Here is a 15,493-nt window from a genome sequence, read left to right on the forward strand (position 1 = left end):
GAGAGGTGTCACATAAACATTCTTCTCATACAACTGCACAGCACCAGAGCACGAGGGAAAAGTTTGGTGGGTACTCAGAAAGGTAAGCCCAGAAGTACCCTATGATCCAGCAAGTCCGCTCCCAATTAGATGCCCAAGACAGTGGAAAACAAGGACACACACAGATACAGGCACACCAATTATTTACAGAAGCACCGTTCATAAAGCCCGAAGGTACAGGTAACCTCACTATCCATTGGCAGATACATGGATAAGCACATGTGGTATGCACCCACACAATGGAGTATTATTCAATTTGAAAAAAGGAATGAAATTTTGGTATGTGCTACACATGGATGAACCTTGAGGATATTATACTAAGTGAAACAAGTCCCATAGAAAAGGAAAATACTGCATGATATAACTTAAGTGAGGTACCTAGAATAGGTAGATTCATAATGCCAGGAAGTCGAACAGAGCTTACCAGCGAGCTGTGAACAGGAGGAAAAGGAAGTTCCTGTTGGGGACGATGAAAAAGTTCTGGGAATGGGTAGTGGTGATAACTGTACCACACTGTGAAAATACTTAATGTCACTAAATTGTACAACTAAGAAGGAGTTAAAATGGGAAATTTTCTGTTATATATATATATATATATATATCCACATTTTTTTTCAAAGCACCACTGCCCTGGCTGGTGTGGCTCAGTGGATTGAGGGCCAGCCTGCGAATCAAAGGGTCACTGGTTTGATTCTAGTCAGGGCACATGCCTGGGGTGCGGGCAAGGCCCCTGGTAGAGGGGGCACATGAGAGGCAACCACACATTGATGTTTCTCTCCCTCTCTTTCTCTCCCTTCCCTGCTCTGTCAAAAAAGTAAAAAACATCTTTAAAAAAAAGCACCAGCAAAATCAAAACCTTAGTCAATGTCAGTGTGACAAACTTATGACACAATCCATAATGCACATAATTCCTTGAGCTGATTTTTCTAGTTACAGGTGAGTTAGTAACATTTCTGTCTCGAGTATTTCTAGAAAGTATTGTGGGTGGTACTCCTCATGCCAAACTTTTGTGTGAGCATCAGACAATGAGCACCCCCCAGGGCTGCCTTGGGGACTGTCACTCTAAGAATGTACCTGTCCAAGAACAAAGCGACTACATGTCACAAGATACAGTAAATACGGGAAATCAGTTTCATGGTGCCATGGCCTCCAGATGGTCATAAGTACACAATATACATATGTTAGTCCTCCTGAGTAAAGGGTCAACACAGCGACATCCAAACACCCAAAGATTTGATGGTCATGTCAGGCTCAACCTACCTGATGAAGCAGTCGCGGCCATCCCGGTTCGACGTCATCTCCCATCCATAGGGCGCAACCTGGTTCAAGCCCCAGGTTCCAGAGGGAGGGGGCCAGCCTGAAGACTTGGTCCTGTGGCTAGAAAAAAAAATGAAACAAAAGCATCATTACACCAGACTCCCGAACATTTCTTCTGAGACGCACCAGAAGGGGCCCAGCACTTGCTCCTCTCCACGGTGGGCTGTATGTATCCTGAGCTGATGAAATGAATCGTTTGTGACAGGTGCAAGCTCGGAATTTTGCTTCATAGTATTTGGCTTAGTGTTTACCAGATGCCCTATGAGGGAAATGTACTGACTCCATTTTGCGGATGAGGAAACAACGAATGTCCCAGGAAGATCTAGTTTCTTAGAGGACACACAAGCCAGTTCTGAACAAAAGTTTTGCACACTTTCCATTAAGTACGCATTCCTGAGACCAGACACTGGGATATCACACCACAATAGCAATACACATGTAAAAATAAACGACATTAATGGGTCTTCGGGTCCAATACCCTGAACTATTCAGACCAAAGACAAAATTTCCACACGTACTAGCCATACTGCAACTCAAGGTAAGCCATAACACCTTAGACAAACTTCCAGATGAATCTGCAACAAAAATCCAAATCTTATCTGACTTGTCAGCAAAATGAAAGGATAGGTCATAGAGAAGTTTCTAGAAGAGTGCTTTTCCAAGATGAACAGGAAAGGGGAAGTGACTCCACATGACAAAATGTTGTGATGGGCAGCGCTGCCCAGCCACATTCCCTAACCGTGGCTTGAGCCCAGTTTAAGCAACACCACCAAGTCCTGGTCAGTTCACTGCTCCCTGGGACCTGTAGAATTTCCACTAGCCTGTGAATATCCAAGACTCCTTCCGAGATGAACAGTGGAAAAGAAACAAGCGATACCATGTATGATTCGCCAACATTCCTCATTATTTCGCCTTCTGCTCCAGGTGAAGTTACTCACTAGAGAGTCTGCAGGAGCCTGCGGACAGTTCCCAACTGCAGTCTGGCACCAGACAGTGTGGGCAACAGCAGGGATGGTATTTCAAGCACCTCACCATCAGCATCTCAGTAGCGCGCGGACCCTGACTCCTACGACAGGCACAGCATTCACAGCTTACACAAATATGCCTTGTAGATCTCATGCAGCCAACACCCAAAACAGGAGTGTCCACCTGGTTCTGAGGAGGGGGGGGACTTAATTCCCCGTGGGGCAGGGAAACTCACCCCAAACCCGCATCCAACTCATACATCTGTCAGGGACCCAAAACGTCCTCAGGAGAAAGAAGCCCATTTCCTGTAAGTTTTCCAGAGAGACTATTTGGCATAATTTTAACCACCTCCCAAGCTTTTCTTCAACTTCCTTCCGGTTTTCACGTGTCCGTCCTAAAGCGTGGTGAACAAGAGTTCACACACTTAGTACAGGTCTGGCAAATTTTGAATGCTACCATAGGATTATTTCTTGTCTTTTGACGGTTCCAAAAACAAAGACGTGGCAAGAGTTTTTTTTTTTTTTTGTTCCTCTCCTTCCTGCAAAACTCAGCAGTAGCAATTTCCTCGGGTGGTTTTTTAACAAAATGTGCTACTTCCCCGCAGGGAGAGAACACACGAGTTTCCACGCTGAGCCACCACCCCAAACCACCAATTTTGCGACACTCGCTGAGAGCCCACTGGGAACGCTTTCGAAGGTGGGACCAAAAACCCCCAGCCCTTAGAGATATGAATACAGTATATTCTGTTATTACAGCTTTGTGACACCATTAGTACAGTATGGGGTGACACCAAGAATACTCTTGAAAGAGAAAGGAGGCCTAGGTAGAGAATGCAACCACTGATTCCGCATTTACTAAATTACGTGCTGTATCAGAATATTAACCTTTTCCAGAGGGGGTAACTTCTTAAAAGCAAATACAGCACACTGCCTTTTCTCTTTTCTTTCCCTTTCTTCCATTGTTTCCCCTGGCCCCTGAAGTCTAAAAATCACAGAAAGAAAGACACAGGCTTCCTTGTGTAATTGACGTGTAAAATACTGTAATTGTAATAATGAGCTCGAGGAAACCTGAATTTTATTGCGAATGACATTCTGTCCTGGACGGTATGTTCAGGGAGGAGGAAACAACAGTCCAGAACGTTGTTTTCCAATAAATCTTTTTTAAAATCCTCACTGGATGATATGTTTATTAATTCAGAGAGAGAGAGAGAGAGAGAGACAGGCAGAGAAACATCAATGTAAGATGGAAGCATCGATCTGTTTCCTCCTGTATGCACCTGGACTGGGGATCGAACTCAGAATTTAGACACGTGCCCTCACCAGGGATGGAATCTGAGAATGTTCTGTGGATGGGACAACGCTCCAAGCAACTGAGCCATCAGGCCAGACTCCCATAAATTCTCTTGTCATAAAACACCAAGTGAAGAACTACACCTGGAAAAATCCTCAAACACTAATTGAGTTAATTTAGGTGAAAGGACATCACTAATTAAACTAAGACATGACTATGTATCTGTCTGTTCCTGTGTTGACATAAAATGCACAGGTCACAAAGGCATGAGTAAAGAGTAGGGAATTAAAAGCGCGAGATGAAAGGTAAGTCTTTGCATACATCTATCCATAACAGTCTGGAGAAAAGGCAAGGATGCGGGTCATAATTGTGGAGGGATTTGGCTGCCGTCTCTGTGCCGTGTGGTTACTGGAAGTCCACCCCAACGATATCCAGCCTTGGGCGCTGGTTGTTTATTCTCAACTGGGAAGATGCTCCAGGAACCTGCTTTTCCAACTCCCACCTCTGTGGCTGCACCAAACTCCCCACCACTCCCAAATACCTCCCATCCCATTACTGCTGAAACAGTTTTCTACCCGAAGGCAAACAAGTGTCCACTGTAAGAGCAGCCGAAGGGCCAGTGCATATAAAGGCAGAGTCCCTGGCTGTCTGGCTTTAGAAGCCCCTCTAGTACAGAAGAGATGGCAGCAGCGGGGTGTGGCGGCACAGCGCCGCCTGGCTTCTGGAGCAGCAACTGCGGTCTCAGGACAAATAGCACACAGGCATTTCTTAGAAATGCACATTACTAGGCAGCACCTAAGACTACTGAACCCAAAGCTCCAAAGCGAAGGGGCAACCAAGCCGCCGTGCCCCACGCTGGTGCCCACGCAACTCCTAGAAACACCGGGTTGCCGGGTTGGAATCCAACTCTCTTGGATCCAGGCTCTGCCGGTTCTTTTTCATCAGTTTGAGGAAGTTACTGAACCTCTCTAACCCACTCAGGCCCAAAACTCTTCTATAAGATTGTGATCATAGGACCATGTCCTTGAAAGAATATTACATGTGTTTTAAAAGGACTTAGTAGGCTGCTGCCTGGCCCACAGTGTAGCATGTGCTATCAAATCTCTGCTACACACATCTCTGCCTCCCCCTCGAGAGGACATGGGACTTTGGGTAGGAAGGAAAGCCTAAATGGCTTTATCTGGGCTCAAACTAGAAAAGGGTGGAAGGATCAGGCATCCGAGTTTCCCCAATCCGGTAAGACAAGGGCCAGAAGGTGTTGCAGCGAGCCGCAGTTACACCAGGAGTTGAAGAGTTTCAGCTGGTCTCAAACAGAATAAAATATTAGATAGTTTTTCCCAGGAGCCAGGACTACCAGCTGTGCGTGCCCTCCCCGATAGGCAGGGTCAACTTCTCCTCGTCTCAGGCCGGGCCCTGAGATTCCTTGCGACTCTGATTGTTCCGTGACTTCAACCTGAGATCATGGCTGTGTGAACCGCATTCAAACACTTAGCTCAGCTTTAAAAATAGCGACCTACATTGGCGGCAGGACTATTTCAGTCCGTCCAGAAACTCCCCAGGATTCACTGAACTGATTTGTGACTTTGCGCTTCACCCATCTATTCTCTGCAACAGATGGAAACTGTCCTGGGCATCAAAGATCTTCCTAATGTGCAGGAAGCGGTAACAGCGGTGACTGGGACAGGCAAGGTTGCAGAGCTCTTTGTGCTGGGCCCTCGGGCGGAAGCGACCCACGGTTTTTCTTCCCGTCGGTACACTGCAGGAACCTTAATACGATCTTCACGGAGAACCTGACCTAGGAACAGGTGGGCTCTTAGGAAACGACCTGCAGGCTCTCTGGTGACCGCAGTTTCCTAGGAAACACACTTCAGGGTCACAAAAAGGGATGCCGTGTGAGAAAGGGGAAACGAGGCCCGGTTCCGATCCCGGGTCAGATTCAAACACTGCTAGCTTTGTGGCCCCGGGCTCTGAACTCTCTTCTGCCTTATTTTCATCATCTGTAAACTAGAATTAGTCTCACTCATTGATTCTCAGGCTGGGGTGGTTTTGCCCCAGGGCCCACTTGCCAATGACCATGTCTAGAGACATTGTTGGCTAACAACGGGGGACAGGAATTCTGTCATCTACTGGGTGGAGGCCAGGGTTGCTGCTCACCAACCTTCAATGCACAGAACAGCCCGCAGAACACAGAATCATCCAGAAAAACTGACAGTGGTGTCCCTCCTTAGCTCCTACAGTAATAAATGTATAGAATTCATAGCTCAGGGCTTAACCTATAGTTGGTGCTGAATACACTTTAAAAAAAAAAGCATTCTTCCCTGGCTGGCATAGCTCAGTGGATTGAGCGCGGGCTGCGAACCAAAGTGTCGATTCCCAGTCAGGGCATATGCCTGGGTTGCAGGCCACGGCCCCTAGCAACTGCACAGTGATGTTTCTCTCTCTTTCTCCCTCCCTTCTCTCTCTAAAAGATAAATAAATAAATAAAATCTTTTAAAAAAAAGCATTCTTGACGTTTCCACTTGAAGCTTAATTATGATAAGTAGATGTCTTTACATCAGAAAGAATGACTTTAAATCCCAGGTTGGCCACTTAATAGCTGCACGGCTTTGGGTGAAATCCTTGGCTTTCCTGGGTTTTAGCTTTTGCATCAAATGGAAACCACACCCAGCTCCCAGCGATGTTACACTGATCAGTGAGATCTATAAAGCCAGGAGAACAGGGCTGGACTCCTACAGAATCATCCACAGACGGTATGCTGCGCTGCAAGTGGTTCTAATAGTATAACAGCTACTTTTGCGTTTGACCTAACACTTTAAAGGTCACGTCCACGTGCAGGATTTTCTGGGTACTCAAGAGTCTGCCTTACCGCACAACAGAATGCCGGTGAGGCATTCATTAGTGAATGTATCGGAAAGATAAAGACACGGAGGCTCAACGTCCGATTGAGGCACCAGATTTCCTTCACTTGAGGGAAATGGGCCCAGCGATGTCGTTGGCAGCGAGATTCATGTTGCGGTGAGTGCTATTTTATGTAGATCGTACTGGGGGGTGGGGGGGGGGTGGAAATGGGGGACGAGGAAAGTAGAGCCCACTCAGAGTCAGCCTACGCAAAGCTCCTGCTGGCGGTTTGCACCTGCTTAGGAGTGTCCAGGATGAAAGCACGCTACGTGCTACTCTGAATTATATGCCACGAACACTGCACCATAATGAAGTCTGACTTCAGCTTTTGGGCTTTCTTAAACACTCAGCAGTGTTCACCACCAGGGGCCAGGATGAAGCTGTACCTCGGGCACTGGTACTGAGAAGCTGATTATCATGTCCGTTTCAGATAAGCCACATCTATTCAGTTACTCATCCATGACACAGACGGACACCACAAAATTCCAACAACACAAACTATGACCCCGAGTTCGATCATCCTTACTTCTTTGAACTCACAAAGACTGTTTTCAGAATAACCCAGGGCTGTATAGTGTTACAGATGGTGTTATAAAATGTAAAGTATTTTCTCATTGACTTTGCTCGAAATGGTGGCCGGATTATAGTACCCACAAACTAGCAACACTCCTAATTTCAAACAATCTGCAAACAGATGACCCTGAAGGTCGACGTGCAAGCGGATTAAGGCAACAGAAACAGAGAGGAAGTGAGGAAAAAACCCCAAAATGGTTCTGCATGAATTTAAAAAGCTCCCAGTTTGGTGGCAGCCTTTTTTCTTTTACTGACCAACTTCGTGTGGTCATTAGGATTGAGGGGGTTCTCTCCTGCAAAGTTTCTTGTTCTAATGAGTCACTGACTAACCAACCTAGTCTTTTACTATCTATGTATTAGAAGGAGAGAGAGAGAGGGAAGGGAGAGGGAGGGACAAAGGGAGGGACAGAGGAAGAGAAAGAGGAACTCTGGGGTGAGAGAGAAACATCCTTTCTGTGCCTCCTGAACACGCCACAACCGGGGATCAAACCTAATACCTAGGGCCCTGGCTGGCGAAGCTCAGTGGATTGAGCGCGGGCTGCAAACCAAAGCATCGCAGGTTCGATTCCCCGTCAGGGCACATGCCTGGGTTGCAGGCCATGGCCCCCAGCAACCGCACATTGATGTTTCTCTCTCTCTCTCTCTCTCTCTCTCTCTCCCCCTCCCTCCCTTCCCTCTCTAAAAATAAATACATAAAATCTTTTAAAAAAGAATATATTAAAAAAATCAAAACAAAACCTAATACCTAGGTATGTGCCCTGACCAAGAATCGCACACACAACCTTTTGGTGTACCGGACGACTCTCCAACCAACTGAGCCACACTGGCCAGGGCTCAGTGTAATCTTACTGGTTCCAGTTAATCATGCCGTTGTTACACAGACATGTTCTGAATTAGGTTGCATTCTGTTCTATCTTAGAACGTAACTCTCGTCATCCATTAAGGCTTTAGTAGAGTGGCCACAGTATTTCAGCCTAGTCAAACAGGTAAGTGTTCCATCCCATGGTCCCTTAGTAGCAGCTTTCAGCACAGGTGGCATGTGAAGAAAGCTACGTTAATAGGAAGAAAATAACCTCAAAGCCATCCACCGAGAAGAGGCATCCTACCAACAATTTCTGAGATTTCACTTCTATTATGATGAGGATGACAGGAAAACCCAGTCAAGGAAGAAAAGTAGGCAGTCAAGAACTGGTTTGAATATTAATGCCAAGCCTCTTAAAAGCAGGCGCTCAAAAATATATGCATAACCAATTCATTTTAGTGGAGCTTAAATGAAGGATAAATCAAGAGTTTAACGATGGCGAAGGACATTTGGATGTTTATTATAATAACCGAAGTCAACCATTTTTTCTAATTATTTTCAACATCTTCACTGTGTGGTTCAGCGACCCACACAATAAAACCCGTTGTGCGATTATACGTTCCGGAGTTTCAATACCAACTTCTCACCAGCCTACTGAATTCCTTGTTTCCTAACTGATCATCTGGGAGAATCACTAGGAGAATTGACTCCAGGTTAAGTGGGCTTCTTTCATAAAGGTGGACATAGCAACTTTAGCCTCCCTCTGTAAACAATCCTGTCACAGACTTAAGACATCTTGCAAGATGGACAACATGTATCTAGTCGAGTCCCCACACACTGCACACAGGGGTGTCCGTGCAAGTCCGATGCAGCTCTGCTTTGATTTAGACATTAGCTTTTTTGCAAAGTGCACTTGAATCCGTTAGCACACTGGATTCTCCAACACAGTGGATTCGGAAGGACAATTATAATTAGCCCTGCATTGTACAGGAGGAAACAGATGCAGAAGGGCCAGGCTGGCCAAGGACGCCGAGAGAGGCACTCCAGGGCTAAAAGCGGGAACAGTCGGCCCCTCAATAATCGAGCCCCTTTCACTAGAATGCTGTTGTCGGCGCACACGATGCCAAGGCTGGCGCGCACTCTGTGAGGGCAAAGACCAGGTCTTCATCACCTTTCTCTTCTTGCTCAGACTAGTATGCAACGTGTAATAGAAGCTCAATATGAACAGGATTAATATAACAGTCCAAGGTACACCACGGCACTGGCGCTGAACCCTAGGCATTGCAATGGTAGCCCTCAGCCTTCTAGCCAGTAAGCGCGTGGGTCGGGGAAGGAGGCAGATGATATGTGTTCAGTCACTGCTATTAGGCAGGCCCTGTTCTAGGATTTTCACAGGTTCTTCCATTTTAAATGTCACGTCACCTTCACAAGAGAGGCTGGTTGTCACCAGGATGACTGAGACAATGGATAGAAAACAAATGAACAAAATTGGTTGCAGAAAGAGTGCGCCCAATATGATGTAGTTTTTACAATTGTCTGTGTCCACAGGCATGCGAAAACTTTGTGTTCCTGGTCAGGTAGCTCAGGTGGGTAGAGCATCACCCTGACACATCGAGGTTGTGGGTTCTTTCCCCATTCAGGGCTAAGATGAGTCCCTTGCTCCCCTGTATTTATAGGAAGCCACTGCGTACACCACGGTAGCCTCTACCTTCTATAATTACCATGTTAATCCTTCTCTTCCTAGATTATAAGCTCCTGAGAGTTTATACCTTAAAAAATTCCACATTCCGCGCATAGCTTATGCTCAATAAACACTGACTTGTTAATAATTCCCTGCAAATTGAGCCTTCCTCATTCGCACTGTGACACTGAACTGGAAGTATCTCTGTTTGTCTGTAATATCCCTCAGCCAATTACAATTTCTATAAGGACACCAGCATCTTTCATCTTACATCCCTAGAGTTTCTAGTACCTGGCAATGGTAGGTGTGCAATGCACACTGTTTGTTCACTCAGCGGACACAGACATGGTCCTGTCGTGCTTGCTTTCCTAGCTACACAAAATTGCACCAAATAGAAATAGGATTACTTGCTTCTGGACGGGAGACCTAAATACATAGAAGCAATAACATAAGTCTTCCTATTACCTTCCACTGTTGAATGGCTGCCAGGTCTGTGCTTTCTGCATGATAAGAATGCATAGATAAATGTGACCATCACGGGACCCCTGAGTTCACCCATGGCCTATAAGCCTGCATCCTGAGTTATTAGAACCTAAACTGCAACCACTTTTTCCATCAGCATTCAGTACAGCATCTGGCACGGAGGAACTGTTTTATAATACCATTTGTTTCAACAAACAGATGCATGAATAGCATTCACATGTGGCGCATCCTTCCAAAGGAACCGTATGACAAGGAGCAGGCGAGTGAAGGATTTCAAGAGAAGGATGCTGTAGCCCACAATGTACTCCTGTCTGCAACAGGAACTGGCTCCCGCAGCGGTCCTGGAAGCCTCCTGTTTTTCTAAAGACAAAATGAAACTACAAGGCCTCAAACTGAAATCAAAGGATTTACCTGGCTGGCGTAGCTCAGTGGATTGAGTGTGGGCTGTGAACCAAAGTGTCGCAGGTTCGATTCCCAGCCAGGGTACATGCCTGGGTTGCAGGCCATAACCCCCAGCAACCGCACATGGATGTTTCTCTCTCTCTCTCTCTCTCTCTCTCTCTCTCTCTCTCTCTCTCCCTCCCTTCCTTCTCTCTCTAAAAATAAATAAATAAAAATCTTTAAAAAAATCAAAGGATTTAACTCTAAATCTTACTGATATGCTAACTTAAGCCTTGATCAGTTTCCTTGATATAAAGTCGTTTTCATTTCTGAGATGAAGGTTCGCTTACACGGCAAGGGTGGCTCCCCTCTGCTGGCAAGATTACCCCGCCCACCAAGATTGCTAGTTTCCCCTACTTCTCATTTTAAGGAATCTCCATTGTACAGAAAACTTGAAAGGAGTGTACAAACTAACCATCCTTGCCCTGTTCACCTAGAGCAGCAGCTCTCAACACGGAGAGCCTTTGCTCCCTGGTGGACATTTGACAAGGTCTGGGGACAGCTGGGGCTGGTGGAGCGCTCCTGCCTTCTAGAGGGTCGAGACCAGGGATGCTGCAACACGTTATACAACGCGCTGCAGCCCCTGGACACAGAGACTGGCCCAAATGTTACAGTGTGGAGGTTGAAAAACAATGACCTAGGTTTCCCTATTGTTCCTATTTTGCAACATTTGTTTGTTCCGTCTCCCTTTTCTCCTTCATCGTCTCCCTCCCTCTGTATAAAACGTTTACTTGAATCATTTTGCAGTAACAGACACCAGGGCACTTCAGCCCAACATTCTTCAGCATGTGTCTCTTAACACAAACCAAATTATCTTTCCAAACTACAAAACTGTATCACACTCAAAATTTAACATCGGTACAGTATTATCTAATATATAGTCTGTATTCACATTTCTGCAATGCTCCCAGGAATATTCTCGAGGTTTGTTCTTTCATTCAGTATCCAACCGAGCTTTATAACTGGCAATCACTTCTCTTTATTCAATCATGTACAAAGGATGCAAAGTTGTCATACATTTAAGATTTGAGAAAAGATGCCCCCTTTTCCTTCCAAACCCAGCAATCATAGCTGACACTTGTAAATCACACCACAGAGTCCACTCAGCCATGACTTCCCTTCCGGAGCTCCCACAAGGCCTGGTCGGTAATGGTAGTTGTGGAACAGACACTGTTTGTTAACTGACCTCACACATAAGTCCTTAAAGCCTTTGACACAAGAGCGGTGGTAACTGTGGGCAGTTGGGACATAGCGGTCAAGGGCTCCAAAGACTCCTTGGCTTTACTGAAGAGCACACTTCAAAATGGGAACATAAATGAATAAATGTATAAGCAAACACACACACACACACACACACACACACACACACACACACAAAAACAGAACAAAAAGTGTTTTATGATGAGGAACCGGTGAGTCCCGACTAAGAGTCACCCAGGCCGGACAGGCGACAGGGCCACCTCACAACAGGCGCCAGAACAAGGGTCTCTACGTAGGGGAACGTTTTGCCCCCCGGGAGAAAGCCCGCCCCAGATGGCTGGATGAGCCAGGAGCCCCGAGCACAGCCACACAGACCATTCATTCGCATTTGCTGGGGAATGTCAGGCCTCTAGCCACCCCTTTTGTCCTTCCTCTTCCCAGAGAGGACCTGAGGTGGCAGACGAATCTCCTGAAAAGACACTAAAGAGTTGGGCTTTGCTGATGATGGGAGAAGATGGCCCACTCTGGACTGAGAGAGGAAATAAAGTGAACACAGGACCTGCCAGGCCCCTACAGAGAGGCCTTCAATCACTGGGCACCAACTCCTTTGTGCAAGGTTCTATGCTCAGTGCTGTGTATGACATAGAGACCCTATAATGGGCAGTTCTGACCATTGGCTATAATGCCGCCTAAGATCTATCTCTCTCTTCCTAGCACCTACTGACCTCACGACAATACATTCATTCACTCAATCAAAACATTTGATCGAGGACTTTTGTGCCAGTCACTGTGTGGGACCAGGGCTTTGATGAGCAGATGGGTGTGTTCCCTCGGGGAATTGATACTATCACGGAGGAAGGCAAGCATCATAGCCTTCGGAGAGTAAGGCTATCCCTGAAATATCATACACGCTCTGGCTGGTTCCCAGAATCCTGAGCTCTCATTGAAACTCCTCAGGTACGAGTGCCCTGCTGGGCAATTCGGGCGGTACTCCTCTCCCATGATCCCACAGAGAGGCCAGTCTCACCCACAGACACCATTAAGTGCTTTTTCCTACTTGATCTATGGCCCAGTCTTCTGCTCTCAGCTGCAATATGCAACGTGAATATACTCACAGGACCCACCAAATGTATCATGTCATTGAACTTGACAGCGATTATAGGATTAATGAAACCCAGAATTGGCTGAATCTACCAAATGATCTAATCTCATTTTCGAAAGCCTTCTTAAAACACTTCTGCGAACACTCATCACCTTGCGAGGCAGCACTGAAGTTCACAGTTGTCTTTTGTTCAGAGGACGCGTAATATTTCTACTCAATAACTGAAGACAAATCCAATTGGCTTCCCATTGAGCACTGTCATTAACTACACGTGAAACATGTGAACATTTTCTGAGTTAGCTATCTACTGTAAAAGTTCTATTTTCATAGCTTGTTTGGGGCCACACACATATACATTCACCATTACTGATTCCCGAATGAAGTATTTGTTTGCCTGGACTATAATTTTTTAAATCTTCTTAGCCCTGCTTAATGACTTTTAGGATCTTATGTTTTAAAAGTCTATGTAACCCCTGACTGGCATAGCTCAGTGGATTGAGCGCGGGCTGCGAACCAAAGCGTCGCAGCTTCGATTCCCAGTCATGACACATGCCTGGGTTGCAGGCCACGGCCCCCAGCAACTGCACAATGATGTTTCTCTCTCTCTCTCTCTGTGTCTCCCTCCCTTCCCTCTCTAAAAATAAATAAATAACATCTTTTAAAAAAAAATAAACAGTTTCAGCCTCAAGTTTCAAAGGGCCTCTGTTTTTCTCCCCAACTCTACTGCTTGTATTTCTAGTAGATACAGACAGTATGTAAACTGAAGGCTGTGGCCATGTTCCAGTAAAATCGATTTGGTCGTCGGCCATAGTGTGCTGACCCAGACACATAGTGGCACCTTGCTGAAGTGATATCTACTCCTGCCCCTCCGTTTTCTTATTCACAGAATGATGGCGTTGGGCTGCATGATATCTGAGGTCCCCTGAAACTCGAACATGTCACCTTCGTCAACTCAACAAATCCCATGCTCGAAGGCCATATTCTCTACCAGGATTCGAAGAGACCCGGATACACAGATTTCACAAAACTGCTTTTCTACCAAGATAACAGTGTACCTCTCAAGGAAAATGAACAAGAGTCCTGGTTTCACAGCCATTGACCCAAAGATAGAACATTCTAGTTCAGTCCATTGCGTGCATGAATATTTATGGAAAGTTTTAAATCTGTAAACCATCGATAAGGTCTTGAATATGCAATACTTACGCAGTCTATACCCAAAAGGGAAAACCTCTAGTGCTTGCTGTCCAATATTCAAATACAAATTTCTAGTTTGTACACACAGCATGTGAGAAGATTTTTTTAATATCAAGAAAGGTCATGCTTAATATTAATAACAGCCACCATTATTTTAGCCATGTTCACATTTTCTTAAATGTCAAAGGCCATTAATTTCCCAAGCTAAAACAGTTCTATTGTCAACCAAAAGCATAGCAGAGTTGCATTAGCTGTGTCAGTGACTGCCCTAGACTTCTTTCTTTACTGCTGCTGTTAGGGTCCCTGAGAACAGCATGTGTAGACACCTGCCAACATCCTTAACAAGATAAGACAGGGAAGCATCACTCATTTTGGTCTGCCTAAACACACCACCACACTAAACTGTATCAACTAGACTATATTTGTTTAATCTTTAACGGATTATTTATAATATAAAGAGAACACATCCAACTAGTATACCTTATTTTTATCTAATTGTACGAAGATTTCTGGGGGCTTTTAATTTACAGCCATTTCATACGGATTCATGACCTTGTTCACCTGTTCCTTTGACTAGAAGTTTCTTTCAATTCGTCGTCACAACCCGGAATTGGTGGTACAGATCTATAGCTTCTGTCCATTTTCCTGAAGTATTAATATGAAAGCAGAAAACATGTGCATGAGGCTAAGTGCAGAAATCAAGATTATTTTTAAGACGCCCAGCCAAAGTATCAAAAGGGAAAACATTATTTTACTAGATTGCTCGGTATCTGCACATCTTCAAGGGCATCCAAAATGTGTGGCTAGAAGGGTCCTAATAGCTTCAATGGAAGATATAAACAGAGACACGAAAATAGGTATCTATCACTCACGGTCTTTCCATCACATTTGATTGACCGATTGATTTGTCCTTAAAAGAACGGGAAATTATAAGGAGAAAACACACTCTAAGGATAATGTGGGAACTTTGTGGTGGTATTGGAAGTGAATTTACAGATGATCCCCACCCTGTATTGCCCTCCAATGAATTATTTACTTTGTTCATTCAAAAACACTTTTATTGCGAACAGTGTTATGGGTAGAATTGTGGCAGGGAAAGAAAGATGGTAAGTCTCTGACTTCAAAGAACGATCAGTATAATCAGAAACAGAGAGGGGAGGAGGCGATGCGAAGCCTGAGTTCACAACCTCTTTGCTCCACATGGGAAAACAAACCATGGTTCCTCTCTTCACAAAATCCCTAAGAGCTGGAGTCCTGCTCAAATTCTACAGGTGAAAGAGAAAGCCTCCCTTCTTTGCTGATCTTCAGTTCTCCAGACTGGCCTCACATTTCCCTAACAATTTGGAGTACAATTACATTCACCATGAACAGCTGAATGAATACAAACTAGAGCAAAAGAAATGGTGGCATTAGCAACAATATTGGGGTTGCGGAGTGTTTGTCCATCTCCCCCAGCTTCCACTGAGAGTTCATCCAGATTTCTCATTCGCTCTGCTCTCACGATAGA

The 15,493-nt window shown here is 45.3% G+C and overlaps 1 protein-coding gene across 2 annotated transcripts in view; it reads right to left on the minus strand.

The window, feature by feature from the left end:
* Positions 1–15,493, minus strand: part of FRMPD4 (FERM and PDZ domain containing 4) — a 434,157-nt gene that overhangs the window by 165,042 nt on the left and 253,622 nt on the right. For both annotated transcript variants that reach the window (XM_045856137.1, XM_045856138.1), the window contains exon 2: positions 1,300–1,416. In XM_045856137.1, the coding sequence (XP_045712093.1) occupies positions 1,300–1,416 (117 nt within the window). The remainder of the gene's footprint in view (positions 1–1,299; positions 1,417–15,493) is intronic.

This window comes from Phyllostomus hastatus, unplaced genomic scaffold (genome assembly GCF_019186645.2).
Source record: "Phyllostomus hastatus isolate PE091 unplaced genomic scaffold, TTU_PhHast_1.1 phas_scaffold_12, whole genome shotgun sequence".
Classification (NCBI taxonomy): domain Eukaryota; kingdom Metazoa; phylum Chordata; class Mammalia; order Chiroptera; family Phyllostomidae; genus Phyllostomus; species Phyllostomus hastatus.